General features: G+C 38.5%; 1 protein-coding gene across 2 annotated transcripts in view; it reads right to left on the reverse strand.

The window, feature by feature from the left end:
• Positions 1 to 2141: 2141 nt before the first annotated feature.
• The window catches only part of LOC139823437 (tRNA dimethylallyltransferase), a 70149-nt gene continuing 54673 nt past the window's right edge, over positions 2142 to 17617 (reverse strand). The window contains exons 5-9 of one of the 2 annotated variants that reach the window (XM_071795993.1): positions 14059 to 14174; positions 3862 to 3958; positions 3093 to 3206; positions 2732 to 2917; positions 2142 to 2432 (exon numbers count right to left, since the gene is read on the reverse strand). In XM_071795993.1, coding sequence (XP_071652094.1) covers positions 2295 to 2432; positions 2732 to 2917; positions 3093 to 3206; positions 3862 to 3958; positions 14059 to 14174 — 651 coding nt within the window. In that variant the 3' untranslated portion in view covers positions 2142 to 2294. The remainder of the gene's footprint in view (positions 2433 to 2731; positions 2918 to 3092; positions 3207 to 3861; positions 3959 to 14058; positions 14175 to 17617) is intronic. The other variant, XM_071795994.1, reaches the window with a different exon arrangement.

The raw sequence follows: 17617 nt of genomic DNA on the forward strand, positions 1-17617 counted from the left end.
TCGAGTCATTATTCTCTGTAACAGTGATCTTAGTGCGCACCTTTGTGCAAAATCGAATCTGTTATAGCACTTCGACGCCTGCCACGCCAGCTTTTTGTTCCAATTTGTGCAACTATGGAATTTCTCTCTCAGCGCCGAGAAATATCGAAGAGAAATATCCAAATGAAATGCTGACGATCTCTGTTCACGTTAACGTAACTGTTGATAGCTTCGCGAAAACAATTTCACCGCGCGATTATTTTATTCCTCGCGTACGTGACAAAGACGCATTCCGGAATGTTTAGTTTTTCGTTCCACTCGGTTGTTGGGAAAATTAAAGTCCGTCCGGACGGAAATCTTCGGCGGAAATCTGCGATCGCTAGACTTTCGCTGAGCTGCGAAAGATTCGCTTTCAAAGATCCGCGTACTGTTTGCGAGCCGAGGAAGATGAAGAAAGAACCAGTCGCTTCCTACTCGAAAGTGCTTCGCCGACGTGCATAAGCGACCTGCCTTAATGCAACGTGCATATGTAATAGCGATTAGTGCGTGCCGGGGTACAATGACTCGGTAAACGGCGAACTGCACGCAACCGATGCATGCGTCTTCTCGAACGTACGTCGCGTGACAGCATATATTAAAATAAAAACATTATACTGGTGTGTATTTTCTCGTATTTACGATATGGCACCAGTAAACCCGACAGCAATAAAAAACGTAGATATATCGCGTTTTAAGGTAAAGATCTATACGAGTTGAGAATCCTTGAAATCATGAAAATCTTATTTATTAAAAAAAAAAATTTCCAAGTTTAATTTTGATATCTAGTAATTTTATTTTATTTTATCTCATCTTATCACAAATAGCGCCGATAACATACGATCGTTATGAAACACTACCTTCAGCTGTATACGAAATCTAATTTATACATATCAAGATTCCGCAGTGCTTTAATCATGACATTTGTGAACGATTGTTATTGTAACGGTTCTACGCTTTTCGCGGTTATTATTATTAGAAAAGCGGAAGAAACTCATCCGCGTGAATTAATTTCACTCTAACGGTTGAAAGAGCATCCTTTCGCATTTCAACGTAGTACAATCGAAGCAGCGTGCATGTGGACTGTATTGTACTCCTGGTCGTATTGTTCGTCTGATGCACGGATAACTAAACACAACTGACTATTCAATTACGTTATGCATTTCTAATATCATTCTCTGCACACATTCGAACCAACGCAATGTAAGGGATGATAATTTTGAAAGGTATTTGTCTTACATTGTTTAATTCTTATTTATTCTACTTTATCAATCATAAAACAGAGCTATCGATTTTACGATTTACAATTATTCCGATATTTCGCAGACAGATATTTATACTCGTCTTGACCGACTTTTTACTCTTCAGCAGTCTTCGATCAGCTTTTATTTGATAATGATCCAATACGAATGGTCTTTAATAATATCTTGGTGACTTACTTTATTATTGACTCTCGCTCGGTGACTTATCTTATGTTGGTCAGTATCTCGTCGACTCTTAGAAATCCAGAGAATATTAAATTGTTATGTTTTGAAGGAGTCGTCTAACAAGGAGAACCTATAGATCAGAAATCTTATTTGAAATTTTACATATACACATATAAGTGCATGGCAAATAACAAATTTATAAATTTTTAGTCGATAGCCAAAAATTAAACTTTCGGCTTTTGTCGATATATCTTCAAGTATTCAATTCGAATATAAAGAGATGCTTCATATTAAAGTTTTTATGATAAAAAAACATGTTTATTTAATAAAACTAGTAATATTTTTAAAACCCTATCTCTTATATAAAAGAATATCTTATGATCCCTTATATCAGACTCTGTATAATGTAATTTTTATAATTTTAAACAAAAAATGTTTTATAAAAGATAATTTTCAGATGTTTTAAAAACGTTTTTTAAAACGTAGAAAAATATCAAAGATGTCTGATTTGAAACATTTCTTAGATACATCGTACGAAATAATTTCTTACAGTCAGTCGGTTTGCAAATACCACCAAGAAGTAAGTTACTGACTAGAGACATGGCAGAAATCTGTTGTATCAGTAACTAATAAGCAAATTAGCAACTGCTAACAATGTTAATTCTTATTTGCCTATAGAGGGTAATGAAGGTTCGTTAGATTAGAAAAAACAACTTTATTTGTTAAAAATTATTTACATGATAATTATTAGTAAAATACAATGCAGATAATCACAGTTTCAATGGCTTAATATAAACGCAAGAACGAATGTTCGTGCAATGTCACAACGAATACTGATGAAACTGATATTTGTCACGAGCTAATCAGTTGACTTTCTTGGGATTGCGCATCTTCGGTTATTTTTTTCTTCTTTTTCAAGACTTTCATGTGTTTTGCGCCTTTCAAGTGAGCCTGCCATTGATGCTCTTCGATAAATACTCTCTCACATACCTAATTAACAAAAGAGATCTTTTATTTTGGGATATAGAAGCATTTGACACAATTTTATTGAAAAGATATTGACAAAGCTTGCTATTGAATCGCATAAGTCAATTTTCGATTATCCACAACTTAACATAAATTTAAATAATTAAATCTTTATACTATTCACGAGTGTAAAATAAAGCAAAACAGTTTCATGAAGCTAATATTATAAAAATATTACGTTTAAACAATTATATATAATGTATATAAAATTTTATTTCGATCGCATCAGAGTAATCGATTAGGGTCACTTCTTTATTAATTACCTTGCAATAGTTACATATATTTGTACTACTATCGGTGGTCTTTTGGTTCTCGAAATTCTCGTTTAGTGGTCGCTGTTCGGGTTTTGCGCCGTGTAATATTGCGGAAATGATTGCTGCCGCAGGTTCTAAGACGCGACTGTCCCAATTTGTCACGTCGGAGCAATCTAAAGAATAAACAGGGGGAACCTCGAAAAAAGCAAAGCGGTCGTATGATTTATACTTTACTCAATTTAGTTACTTATGTATTCCGCGCGTGGGGAAAAAATAATTTACGCGGCGAAGATTGATTTATTTCAATCAAATTGCTAATTGCAATATAAACAAGTATATCGTTAATGATGAGGCGAGGTAAATGAATTACCTGTCGATCACCACGCCGAATCAGTCTGTTCATCACCCATTTATCTTGCCTCTTTGCGTATCTCCTAGTGACGAGTTTTAAATCATCGACTCCTTGTTGCAGTAATTTTTTCCCCTGTATAAATTTAGTCAGATATCGATCTCTCACTTAACAAATGTCTCAAACGTATAACAGAGATTTTTGCACAATAATACAATTCTTTTCTGTTCTTCGCGCGCAACTTTACTTGTATTAATAATTTTACCGTGTGAAGTCGAGTAATAAAAAAAATTGTGCGTGAAAATTTTATATAAAAAATATCATTAAATAAAATATCATTCGCGTCACACGTTCAAGATGTAAAATAGTAATTTGTCTGCTGTTCTTATTCAACTTTCGCTGAAATGCGATATATCTCTCTTTTTCTCCCGTTCCGCGTCCCTTTTTCATCTCTTCTTATAATTGCACCGGAGGTACAATTTCGTCGAGCCGTCGGGATCGATAGCTTTTAATAACTCTTGCGAATGGTTTTTGTCGCGATATTAAAATCGGAGAAATTCGTAAAAATCCATTGTACAACCGTGAGAGTACTGTGCAACGAAAGGAGTAAAAACGACGAGAGAAGAACCGCAGACGGAGATACCGCGATACGACCGCGAGGTAGACTACGTTGCCAATCGCGCGGTGCATTTTAACGACAGAAAAATAACCGGGGTACCAGCTGCTGAGGCGAACGGCAATCGCGGACGTATAGCTCGTATCGATGAACCATCTCATGCTCGTTGCTTACCTTCTCGCTCGCGCGTTCCTCCTCGGATAGTATAAGGTAAGCGTGAAACTCCTTGAAACCAATGCTCTGGAAGATGCCTTTCGTGTAATCGGGTGACCTGGAATGTAAACATTCTCTCTTGGATCGCGCGTTCGCCGGTCTTTCCTTCCCCGTCCCTTCAACAGGGAGTTCTCGAACTCCCCCTCTCCCTCCCCACCTCTCTCTCTTTCGCCCGCTTGTCCGTCTTGCTGAAAGTGTCGCTGATGATCGATTAACCGAGATCCCCGGACCCTCAACCAGGATGTTTGCACCTGGTGTACCGAATGCGATCGTGCAATCAGAGAAATTGAGCGCGACTTTTTTGTCGATCTTTGAACGCGGACGGCCTTTTAAATTTCGGTCGTGCTTAAAGTCCATTTAAGGGATATATTTACGGTTTAATTTCAGCGAAATTTGTAAAGCGCTTATAAGCTATAAAAGAGAGAAAGAGAGAGAGAGAGAGGGAGGAAACAGATTATATTTAATAAAAATGTACCACAAAATAAAATTATGTTGGAGCAACGTATGGATATTTTACATCGTATAACAATCGTTTCAAGTAAAAAAAAAAACCGAAGTCTGACACCAGTGAAATCAATCAGCGAGCAATGTAAATTTAGTCAAAATAAGAAAAAACTAAAATTATCTAATTATTTTCATGCATAATTTTACATTCAATGATACTATAGAATTCTTTTTCAGACATATAACATTACACGTTTTAATGAAATGTATTTGAAAAGTTGCGCTTGCAAATTAAAGAAAAGAAAAAATTTTTTTTGCAGTCTGAGTCTAAAATTAATTGCAGAATTACTCGGTTTGCAGAATTACAACGAGATAAACTATATATCGCTCCGATAACGTTAAATGAAGAATTTTAAGCTTCTTAAGATTTCGATAGCGTAACGAATTGCGTAACGCCACGCGTCGCATATAGCAGAGGAAGTGCAAAGATAACGCTGATAAGAATTTTTATTTGCAGACATGGTCATCATATATTGCAATTATGTATAATTTGAAGTATGATATCATTCAAAGTTTCCGTGCGTAACTGTATGCGTTTGCGTTAAGTGAAGTTTGATTAAAAATTGCCCGCTAAAAGAATCGGCATTGAAGCAAGATATGAATTAATCGGGCGAAGCGCTCGCGATGTCATTGGGTTGAAAAAGTGACTGCAAAAGCTTACCGTCTACTCTAGCAAGGTACGATTTTTATTTTATTTTCTTATCGCATAACGTTATAGTGTCATCTTAAAATAAAGTCTGATTCTGAAAAGATGCGATCCCTGATCTCCCGTCATTCAGTGACAAGCTCGTTACTAAAAATTCGGTGTTAATTAACGTCGCTTTACAAAAAAATATTCCGAGTTGACGCAAGTTTAACATAGATAAACGTTGCTGGTTGATTTACCGTCCATTCAAACGCATCCCAGCTCAGGGACTGGCAATATGGGTGCGTACGCTTCGATTTCGTGCGAATCTTATCACACGCGTCCGATTAGCAATCGCGAGACGACCTCGCTCGACGTAACGCCGACTTACATACGGCGGGAAAAAGCCGGCGCTATCGCAGGCACGACTCACTGATTTCGCACATGTGTCAATGCCAAATGCATGTTGGCGCGGAGGAATATCGGATCCACGGCGCCGCGCGTCGCGCGTGTGAGTTTTGTTCCGAATGCAAATTCTCAAGCATCGGGATGTCGATCCCGCAAGACGGTGCAAATAAAGGATAAGTCAAGCCTGAGATAATTTATTCCTTTCGAACATTAAATACCGATATTTCTTTTGACTGTCTCCTATTGACACAGCATATTCGCAGCTTCTATATTTGTACTTTCTGTAGTTAGCAATTCATACGCAAACTTGCTTCGTGATAACAAGTTTTAAACTTTCCGCGAATTTTTAATAATCTCATTCATTTTCATAACAACGTAAGTAATAAATTTGCTGAAAGTATGAAAATAATCGTATAAAAATAGAAAAAAGACAAGTAAAAATAAGAATAAGCATATAAAATAACACGATTTGATAGTTAATGAAATATCGAGTTTTCGGTTCAACATTTTTATCATGATATTATCAATTACCATATATTAATTTGTTATTAAATATTCTCAGTCTTTTCATGATATATTGGTACATAAATACGTTATCGGAGAAAGTAGCATTATTCATTTCAAGATTTTAACGTTATTTATAAGATCTCGGTTCAGCGAAGAAAAATAATTAGGCTGGCTTTCCTATTCGTAACTGTCAACATTTCTGCTCGAAACGAATATAATAATGATAATAATAAAGCATTGATAATATAGCCATGATGATATTTAACGACGGAGACCATGGTCCGCAACTGGTAGCAGCAATGATAGCACTTTGTGCGTCAGTAACAGTACTAGAGCTTGTGATTAAGATAACGACAGAGTGTCAGCAATCAGCGTCGCGCGAATACGTAACCGCTCTAAAATATTTTTACAACCTGTTGCCAGGCAGCCATTACACGCCGCACGTCGCGCGGTATTACATTTTCTCCACCGCGTAATGTAGAGTTAACGCGGGTTACCGCGAGAAGGAGAGAGATAATCGGCCGCTATTGCCAGGATTTATGGTCTTCGTGAAACAGTAGCATGCTATCTTTCCTCCTGTGCGCACATTTCTGCTCATTTGACATCTACCGCGACCAAAGCGGTTGAATGCAAGTGACAATGTGTCGTGAACAAAAATGAAATGCATCGTAAACAAAAAAAGCTCTCAGCTTATTTTAATCTTTTGCGAAAATCGTTTAATGTATGCGCATGAACGTGCAGATGAAAGTCGGCGATACTATAAAAATCTGTCGATAAACTTTCACCGATAGATTTTTTGAATTGAGGAGTTCAACCGAGAAGAAATTAAGACATTGGTTATGCAACTTGGCTAATCGAACATTGTGCAGTCTCTATCTTGTAAATTATTTCTCGAAGAATCTTCTCTATATTATTTTTTATATCTTTTATTTTTTATCCGTCCAATTTGTTGAATTTGTTTCTTCAAATGTTTTAATATATAATGCAAATTTTACAATAAAACCAATATTCGATAGGAAGATAAATTCCTACGCGCTTGTCGTAGTATGACGTATTCAACAATCTTCCAGTTTTTTAATCCAAGGTTGAAAGATTTACATTGATGCCTCGCGACAGTCAATTCTCGATAATAAGATTATGTATGTTACATTGCACGCGATTGCACGATTAATGGATCATTGCGAATTAATAGAGCGTAATATAATGGCGTTTAATTTTTTTAACATACGATCGACATCCAATAAAATCGTCCATCCTTATTTTAATCGCTTCTTTCACGATTGCAATCAACCAGCCACTTGAACAAAACGTGCTGCTCATCTCGTTTGCGGAACTGCGCGAATTAAAAAAATCTAATCTTCTAATCTTCGATCGCCGTTTATCCGTTGAGCGTATCTTTGTTGATATAATTGAAATTAATTAGGCATCTATATAGCAAATTTATGTGCGATCAAATCGCAGAGCAGTTAATTACCGTAAAAAGTATAGTCTTTTTGATAGAGATGTTAAAGTAAAAGAAAGATATCTATAGTATAAATTGGCAGTGATTGACAGGATAATCAGTGATATATCATGATAAGTCCACGTGCCATTTTCATCGGAATGTTATCTAACCTGTCAAGAGTACCTATATACCGTAATTGACAGACGTAATTAAATCTATAATATGCGCAGGAAACGTTTAATTTCATTTACGTAAATGACAAACTCAATTTTGATTATTACTCGTAATTTATCGAAGAGATCGAGAGATGCTCTCTATATAATTTAACAACTATGCGAAATATTATCTAACTTCTGCAAATATTATTTTTGCATCGATAAAATATCAATGGTATATTACAGAATATAAATATTTCTCAGGATATCCGTCCGCTCTTGGTAAAATATATGTCGACTTCATGGCTAAAGTAAATAGTATTTATCAGTGAAGCTCTGACCGAATATCTAAAATATACCTGAGTTTCCAATAATAATGCGTAATGTCGATAAAACGGGCGAAATGCTGCTTCATATTTGAGTTGCGCTTATTTCATGTTTCGGTTCAATCGATATCGGTCAATAATTGATTGTAAAGGGCATAAGATTAAGCTAATATTAAAAGACTAAAATCGATTAGAAATCGATCAATTATACATCTAGCCTATCTTGTTATAAATCGAAGATTTATCTATTCATATAGGATTTATCTATTCCCTCTAGTAATGTTACCTCACTTATCATTAACGATATTTCTAAACTAGATTTATAGTGTAACATATATGATAAGGTGCGATAAGATGTTCGTCTGTACCTACTTTATGAAATTGTGTCAACAATTCACTTTATCGTAAAAATATTTCCATTATTACGTTGCAACAAATATTGATATCCTATATATTCGGTAATTAAATGACACGAACGAAAACCACCACGACATTCCTCCTGCATGTAATTATTTGTATTGTTCATGAGTGAGAGAGAAAAAGGAATTAATAGGCGTATAATGTGTGAATGCATCAGGAACTCATTTCTTCCTAATTGATAACATATACATGGGAATTATATATTTCTCGTACACTATGCAATGTGTCATATTTTTAAAATCTCGACATGCATTTATTATTTTTTATTATCTTTATATAATTATTTATCATCAATGTAAAGGCAGTTATTTATATTTTTATTAATTTATTATTCCGAGAAGCATTTAAGTCAATTGACAATCGTGTCGATATTTTCGGCCCTCTTCTCGAGCTCTTCCCTCGATTCAGCTCAACACCAGCTTCGCCAACGTTGTAAGCGCCGTAGCGACAGCAACTGCAAAGTGCACACCGCCGCGCCGGTGTCGATGTACATCGCCGTCGCGCCATGTGCACGTATAACTATACGCGGGTAGCCGGTTAATAAAATTAATAATTAATGATAATGGTCGAGCGATATATTATAAGCATCGATAGCGGCAAGGCATACCCGTACCGATAAGAATTTATCCACCTGCAGCTGGGAAAATCGAGCGATATCGAGTCGTGAGCGGGCGAACAGGCGCGGAGAGAAATTGCGAGGGACGAGGGAACTGTACACAGCTGTGGCGAACTAGACTAGAAAACGTTTTCGCAGTTGAGACTGATTGAACCCACCTATCTACGCTATATCGCCTGGTTCTGTATCTAATCTATATACATCGACTGACTCTGCCTGCAATAAGAGGACCGATAAGAGGAACGTCGCACGCGAACGCGATCGACCGCACCTTCCAGCGGGAAAGGATCGCGAAGAGATTCGTTCCGATGCTCGTCTCGCATGACTCCTCCCGGTCATACCGGTTGGAAGAACCGCGGCCAACTTTATTAACAGTGGAAAAAAAAAACAAAGAAAAATGACGTCTCGCGTGATAGGCTTTGAAATAAACAGCCAAATGTAAATGCGAAAAATAAACAACTAAACCACAAGTTTTATTTCTAACTCGACTACGGGTGGCGTGTGCATAAAATGTGTTTTATTTTGCAGTATAATGTCCATTCGTGATTAAGTTTAATATATTCTACGTACTCTACGGGTTTATATATCACACTTACCGAGTAGCGACAACACTTGCTGTCAAACGCGCGCGACGATATCAATTAATCGTCTAATTAATTCTACTACCGGGAAGGAAACCTGCTGTTGCAGCGGTTGCTCTGATATGGCTGATACCTTCTTGCCCATGCTATTTCGCTACTTTTTTTTCGTTACGATTCTATCTGCGCCGCGCAGATCACGGTGCTATTTCGCAACCTGCAAATCGGAGACAGCTCGAGGCTGGCCGCTCATCCGTGTGTACGCGAATGAGATACAAGCGAACGTGGTCCGGCAATAAACGCGAGCGTGACCGATGCCCCTCTATTTGCATTGCACGACTTTCCCGCTATAACAAAGATCTCGGTGAACGAAGAGAGCGCCGAATCGGCGTAAAGCTGTCGCCTGGTCAGGTAGAAATGGCCGGACAACGAATTCGCGAGTGATCATCGATTGTTGATTTATTTCGAGAGTAGCGTGAATATTTGGAAGCAGGGAGCCGTAAAATATAATTACGCGAAAGGAGGAATAACTTGGCGTGAGAATCGAGAAAATTTCTGCAACGCTGTTTTGCAAGCATGCAGCAGCGAGAATTAAACGACAGTAATCCGTAACAATCGCTTACTCTACTCTTACATTAAATGGTAAACTAGAATAACTGATCATACTTTCGAGCCACTTCTATATTAGAACTGTATTACATTATTGCGATTCCTAGGAAGATCATTTTTAGGGTATGCATTTTATTTAGCTATTATTAAGGGATTATATTTAGGGTATAAATTAAAACTCGATTCTGTTCTATCAGAACTTGATTTCATTTGCAAACTAATATTCGAAAATCTTGTTAAAATATGTAAATAGGTCGCAAATCAATATTCTCTCTATTCTACCTAAATTCATCGTGTTTCAAACACAGAACTGGGCCACTTACAAATTAATTTCATCCGCTACATCAATTTCAAAACATTCTGAGGTGAGGAACGAATTAAGAACGATCAATCAACAGTCACACAGTCGAAAAACTTCGCGGATATTATCGCGTGCTAATAACAATGGGTTTCTTTCGCGTTTATCTTCCTCGCGAGGGCAAGACGCGAACGATAAGCAAAATATTTCGCGGCGGCCATCGGATTCTCGCGGAATTCGATGACGCGGTGTAAATACCTAGTCGGATCTTTCTCTCTCTCGCGGCGTGGAACACGGCAAGTAAACCGAAGATCGCGGCCCGCAACCGACCGCAGAGTTCGTGATTTAATGTGTTGCTTTGCTCACGTACGAGCAACTTTAAATTACTCCGTAAAGTAACAAAACTTAACGAGTAACTTGTGTGTGTAAAATGTACAACGCTTCGAGATTTTTGCGTAATATTAATTAACGCTGCTGCATAGATAAAGCATTCGTGAGAAACTTTCCGACGTTGTTAAATAACAATTATATTGATATTAAATTGGCAATCAATATCAACCTAATTAAATCACTTTGTGAGAGACCTTTCTCTTTTATTACATAAATGTCATTATATCTTCTAGATAAAAGTTATTAAGAAACAGGATGTGGAAGATTTAACTTGTATATTCATGTAAGAAGCATCACACAAAAATGTGCTATATACGTTGGGCAAAAATGTGCAGTATACGTATAATGTGACACGATGCGCAAAGTGGTAACGTTACACTGTCGCGCGATACGCGTTACTTCCCATTCCTTTCTAGAAAAAGGCAACGGCAGGTTCCGTTCGTGCAAGTTCGTCAAGTATGCGAGCTGGATTAAATAATCGTACTGGAAATCACGAATCACTTCCTCTCTGAGAGAGTTTACGTCTCTCGGCCGGTTCAGGTTGATCGAAGAAATTTTCGCGCTTCTAGTTTGTATTCCGTATCCTATTCTGCATTCGTGTGTTACGGCGTTTATTTTTGCAAACGCCTGTGCAAACAATTTTAAGTCCGCTGGACCATAAAAATACCGCACAACTTTTTGCGCGTTCCGCGAATAGTTACACGTAAACTCGAAGTTAACTAATGTCTTTTCTGATCGCTCGCGATTTCTTACCGACTTCTGGCTTGCGGTCAAGGAAGTTCGCCGATTTTCTTCCGCGACTGAACTTCTGCCACGCTATTATTTATCACCCGTGGCGCATTGCTACGAAAGATCGCGATAAAATAAAATAATTAGTTTCCAGACCGCACTTTCTTCGCAGTTCCTCTCCCGAACCGAGCTGTCCGTAATCAAAGCGCGCGATATTTTCTCTATGCTCCCCGTACTACTCGTTGTACTTTCTCGTGATTTACTACCTGTCACGTCTGATCAATCATCTCGTTCGTAATAAAATAATTTACAATTACCGCTATTATCTACGCTCTATCGCCCGCATCATTTATCTCTGCAATCGATAGTTCTGTGCTCTCCGTACTCTGAATATATCCATCACGCTCGTGATTAACTTGAATTGAATCACTTGAACTGCCCGCTTCGCAAACATAATGTTTAATTTTGGTATTCTCGAATCTCTCTCGCTCGTCCCACGTGAGCCAAACTGTAATTTTTCCGCCAAACACACTCGCCCGTGAGTCGAGTTCGATCGCGTATTTACCTTTGAGTTAGTCACGCGTTTGTACACAAGAAGTGCGCGCGTCCTAACATCAGTCGTATCGCTAATTGCGTCTTTCAATTACCACGGTTCGTCGAGTAATTAGCATTCCATGGTGTACTCGCGTTTCCGAGACGGCGAAAACCCGGAGTCAGTTCAGCTTATGGGAAACCGGCGTCTCAGTCATTTAACCACCTTCCTTCTCTGTGAAGGACCAGGGGACTAGAGGCAGGGAAAAGGAAGACGGCAGCTCATTAGACGGTGATTAATTTTCGGCTCGTCGCTACGCGCACGTAATCACGCGCTCATACTTTTCCTCGTGGTTGGTTACTTCCTTTATTTTCGCGCCGACATCCGGCCGCATTACGCCCGCGACTTCCGGAAGCGAGGAAAGCGAGGTGGGACGACTAAGAGGGGGCCCCATTCACTAAACATGTCTGCATTAACGGCAATACGAGTCGCCAAGCCACATGTCTCGACAGCATGCATCTATACATGCAAATTCAACGACACGCGTGTGCATTCGTCAAGATGCATGCACGATAAAAATAAAAAAATTGGCTTTTTCAATCTCCAACTATAACTACAGCGAGAAAAGCTGATGTCGCTAAAGAATGTAGCGTTGATTCCGTTTCCAAAACAAATTGCAAAATACAAAGCATCTTTTCACGATGTCAGCTACTTCTTTAGGATTTTTGTTGATACTTGAATATTTTACTTATATGTATATGCATCGCGACGTATTTCGATATAGACTTTCTTCGAGATATATATTGAGTTAACTATTAATAATTGAAATAGAAATGTACTTTAACATAATTTAAAATCTTAAAACATTTAGCCATTAATAATTTTTTCTCATTCGTGCTTTATTGATTCGTGCAAATCAATTATATTCTAGGTTTTTTGCTATTTAACATTACGAAGAAGTAACGCGTCTCTGACTTCTGATGATTTGACTCATGTACATTACATATGCATAAGAAGAATATGCGGGGTATCCCAGACTACTAATTAATCTTTTCATTTATAAATTTGTTAATCAATTCAGAGTTGATGCTCGTTTAATAAAACATTCTGTTATTGTCTTATCTCGTTTGCTAATTAATATTTAAGCATTAGCTTATAATCAATTTGTTTCAAGTAAATATTGTAGAATCTTTATTCAATAATTAATATATATCATATAAATTCTACTTTAACAAAAGTAGAATTTGTTTTATTACCAAGATCTATGGTGTAAAGTAATAAAACTTGCGTGCAGGAGTAAAAATTATCTGTATATAAATCGCGGCACGAAATTACATTTAGAGCGTTGTGAAGGAATTTTATCGATATCTCTAAAACCAAAAAAGACGTTCGAAATTATCTCGGATGATAAATGGCACATTAAGACGGACAAAATCGAGATGTGCATCGAGAGATTTTATATATTGCGAGGAATCACATAAGCGCTACAACTTTGTATATTGATCCACTCGTTATCCTTGACGCATTTCCATTTACATTCTCCGCTTGCAATAAGGAAACTTTTAATGTATCCGCAAAGTTTCTTCAGAAAAGACATGTTAATTAGGACACTGATTGGAATCAGTGAAATCCTGCATCAACTCACGTACTTCGAGCGCAGCATTAATAACAATCGTTATTTAATCGTCGACCGTTAGGATTTCCATCACAAATTCGACACGCATGTAATTTATGATACCCACTTTTATAAAATGTCTGGTTTGTTATAATAAGTATCTAGTAAAAAAAAAGATGGATTATATATAAATTAAATTCTCAACTTAAAAAATTCTATAAACGTGCTCTCTGCAGATTATGAAATATCAGCTTTAAATGTCGATTTAAACATTATCTATGCACATGACTGAAAATTGAGAGAATTAAGCGGAAAAGGAGAGAGAAAAACGACAGGCGAGCAAATCCTTGAACTTGTATCGAATTCCGCGTGATGCAACAGTATGCTAAGAGGTGCACTCACGTGTTGGACTTAATCCGTTGTTCGTTGTATCCGCGATGAAAGTCAAGTAGTTCCTGCACCAAACCGGCCTCCATCATGCCGTCGACCCTGTCGTTCAGTCTTTTGTCGAGGACCTTCTGCAAGAAATTTCGAGGAAAGGCGAGGATCCCTTATTAATTAAGCATGACGACATCGACATATATTGCCTGTTAAGAAACCGTTCGGCTCGACCGCGTTTCCTAATGTTTCGAGCGTAGCGGTTCTCGAGACTACTCCGGGCATTAAATAGTCTATCGTACGACAGTGCGAAATTTTTTTTACAATCCGCCCGAACCAAATTTATAATAAATAAACGTTTTAACGATCGGCTTTACTGCGCTAGGAATCTAGGCGAACCACGAAAAACAGCGATAACATCGCCACGGTACATCCGATATGAAGTCGGTTTTTTTTTAATGCTACGGATTAAACATTAGGGCAAAAATGAGTTTTAAAATTTACGATTTGAAATAAACTAGTGAAAATACTGCATCGTAAGTAGATCACTACGTAAGTAAACACAAAAATGCTCTGGTATTCGTAGAACGCCTACCGTTCTACGATTGATACAGATAAGACAATCATATATATCGATCACTATACCTCGTTAAGATTACGATCCCATAAAGAAAAAAAAACGAATCGATATGTAAACTCAATACCAAGGACGGTCCTTGCTATCGATTAACTGTTCAACGACACCGGGAATAACGCGACCGTTCCGTTAGGAAGAAAAAAGTCCACGGAGGCCTTGGCAGCTATCCAAGGCGTTTTGCAATTGTTCCTCTTCTACATGACCTCGCTAATGGCGAAAGCGCGTTAGAAGGTGACGTGTCCTCGAGCCGGCTAACGTGTGGGATTACCGACAGACCGTACGTGTCGCTCTCGGTGTCGCTGATTTTCGAGCAGTTTTGAACGCGGGCGATACATTAATCTGACGTACGTAATTCACGAAGAAATAGACTTTGTACTTCATCAGCGGTATACGTATTCACGATGCATAGAATATCGTTGAAACCCATCTTGCAGGTAACGACACCTGTGCTGCGCCCAAAGGCGAAAGCGTTGTTAATATATAATCGCGTGGTTCATTTCGTGTATAATCGAGTAAATAAACTCCTTTCAGATTTACGAGATAGTTCGACGCGAGTCAAGATGCAAGACGATGCAGTTAAATGCACGCACGCGACAGCACATAAAATTCAATGTCAAATGCGGTTGTCCGGTTCTGCGGTTTAATTATCTAACATACCATAAAAGATTGGAAGAGATGAAAGCGTGTAATATGAATCAGAGAGTTGCATTAATCGCGCGAACGCCGAGTTCTTATTACGCGCACCACAATCGCGGAGGCACGAGAAGTTTAATAATAAAAGTGTTGCTTCTCCAATTTTAGTTTCCTGTACACAGTACACAGGAAGATTTTCGCGGTGCTAAAAGACCTTGGTCAATGCCCGAGTCGAGGCCGGGCAAGTCTCCTACAGAGCGTAAAGTTTAAATTAATTAAATTCCGCTTTTAGCAATCCTTACTAATGATAAAGTAATACTGATAAACGCTAATAAATAATAAGTGCTCGCGGGCCAAGCAGGATTAAATAATGGAAACAGTGAGATATAGAATGCCTGCTATAGTCGCGTCGCGGTAACGCATAACGCATGGCAAAGAGTCGAAACAGACTCGCTTGTCGTTGCTGACATAATTTCAAATGCTCGTAATTAAGTAAGCGCTTGGCGAGCAGCTCCGATCGCGATATCGCGCGAGCCGCGAGTTTGAGCTCTGATCGACCGTTCAAAATTAGAACCGCGCGCGTATTAGAAAGTAACCGGATGGCGAAGGTTTGGTTAAAGATAGCACCGACGACAAACAAAGAATATAGAGAGAGTGTGCATGTCTAAGACTTTGCTTTGCGCCATCGTGCCTTGTTAGACAAACAGGTATAATATTAGGAAGCGTTTCTCGCGCGAAGTCTTCGAGGATATTTGGACCTTTCCTTTCGGTGCCCGTCTTCGAGACGCGTCTTGCGAAATATACCTTAAAGAAAATTTAATGTATGCCCTGTCAAGTGGTAAAAATTATCGCCTTATTGGGATAATTAGGATATTGAAGTAACATACGATAAAATAGTAATCTCTACATCTAACCGTTTATTAAATATTAGATTTATTAGATAAGTATACGTTCATAGATAAAAAATTGTAATGCTAGTGAGAGTTTGTAAAGCTCTACGTCAGGAAAAAGCCATGTTAATTAATTATTATCACGGGTAATAAAAATAATTGCATGCCTTTAGGACTTTCCGCAACTCCAGATTTTAATTCATTATTGTCGGCATCACCGTCCGTGTTTTCTCGCTGTCGTTTTTATTTAAACACATATACGAATCGTCGATTGTGCGAGAAAATGGAATAGTCTTTGTTAACACTGAAGACGCGCCGTTAATGCTAGAGCCACGATCGTTGTTCTCACGGTCGTTCACGGTTAAAGCGCGACCTCCGCAACCCGTTTCGGCTGTATGTTCATTTTAAATCCCATTTAAATGCCGGAGCCTCGCGCCCTACAAACACGCCCACACACGTACGTATACACGCACGCACGTGGCGCACACTCACACGCGTACGTACGCGGCTCTCCTCTTCTCGTTTCATTCATGCGCGCCGCGACAGCGTTCGAACGCGGCTGTCGATGACGCAAGTTGATGGCCAAAGTCAGTATTTGATGACCACACGGTACATACGCCACTATGTGGCCAAACTACATTCCACGTGTGCCAGCGTGCGTGTCGCGCGTGTGCGCTCACGCACGCACTATGACAGATTTTACGGCCGGCACGAGTGGCATTGAGATGGGCATATACATATATATGTGTGTGTCGAATTTGACATCTATCTTTTCCACGTCGAATGTGAGGTAAGAGGTACGATTGTCTGGCATTTATAATCGTTGACAGCATTTTCAATTTCAGTAACGTGAGTACAAAGCGGAGAAAATTGACGACAGTTAAAAATACTTACTTTTTTCTTAAACAAAAAATCTTGTTGACTTATTGTTGGGTAGATTTATTTCCATATGTAGGTTCAAGAGATGAATTCACAAGACTTACTTCAGAGATATAATATTTTATAAAATTAAAATAAATACCTTTAATAAATTTACTCTTTCACATGTTACGATAATAAAAAGTTATATAGAGAAAATTTAGTAATGTCCGATTAAAAAGTTTTTTGTTTTCCTAAATTAAAAAAAAATGTAACGTTTAAATAAACTGGATACGCGAATATTCAAGCCAGAGTCTAAGTCCGATCCAGTGAGAGTCTCGTAGGTTCGCGAGCTAACAAGGATGCAAACAAAAAAATTATTCAATAGTCCAGGGAGGTGCGGGACGTTCCGCAAATAACACGGCAAATCCACTTGCGCGCGGATCGCTCCGCGCTTTTGCGTCGCGGCCTTCACCGAAATCAATGATCCCGTCTGGAGGTGAAAAAGTCAAAGGCCCGGGCTCCGCCGGCCGGATTCGGTAACCGCGTGCATACGAACGCCGGG

This window comes from Temnothorax longispinosus, chromosome 12, assembly GCF_030848805.1.
Source record: "Temnothorax longispinosus isolate EJ_2023e chromosome 12, Tlon_JGU_v1, whole genome shotgun sequence".
NCBI lineage: Eukaryota > Metazoa > Arthropoda > Insecta > Hymenoptera > Formicidae > Temnothorax > Temnothorax longispinosus.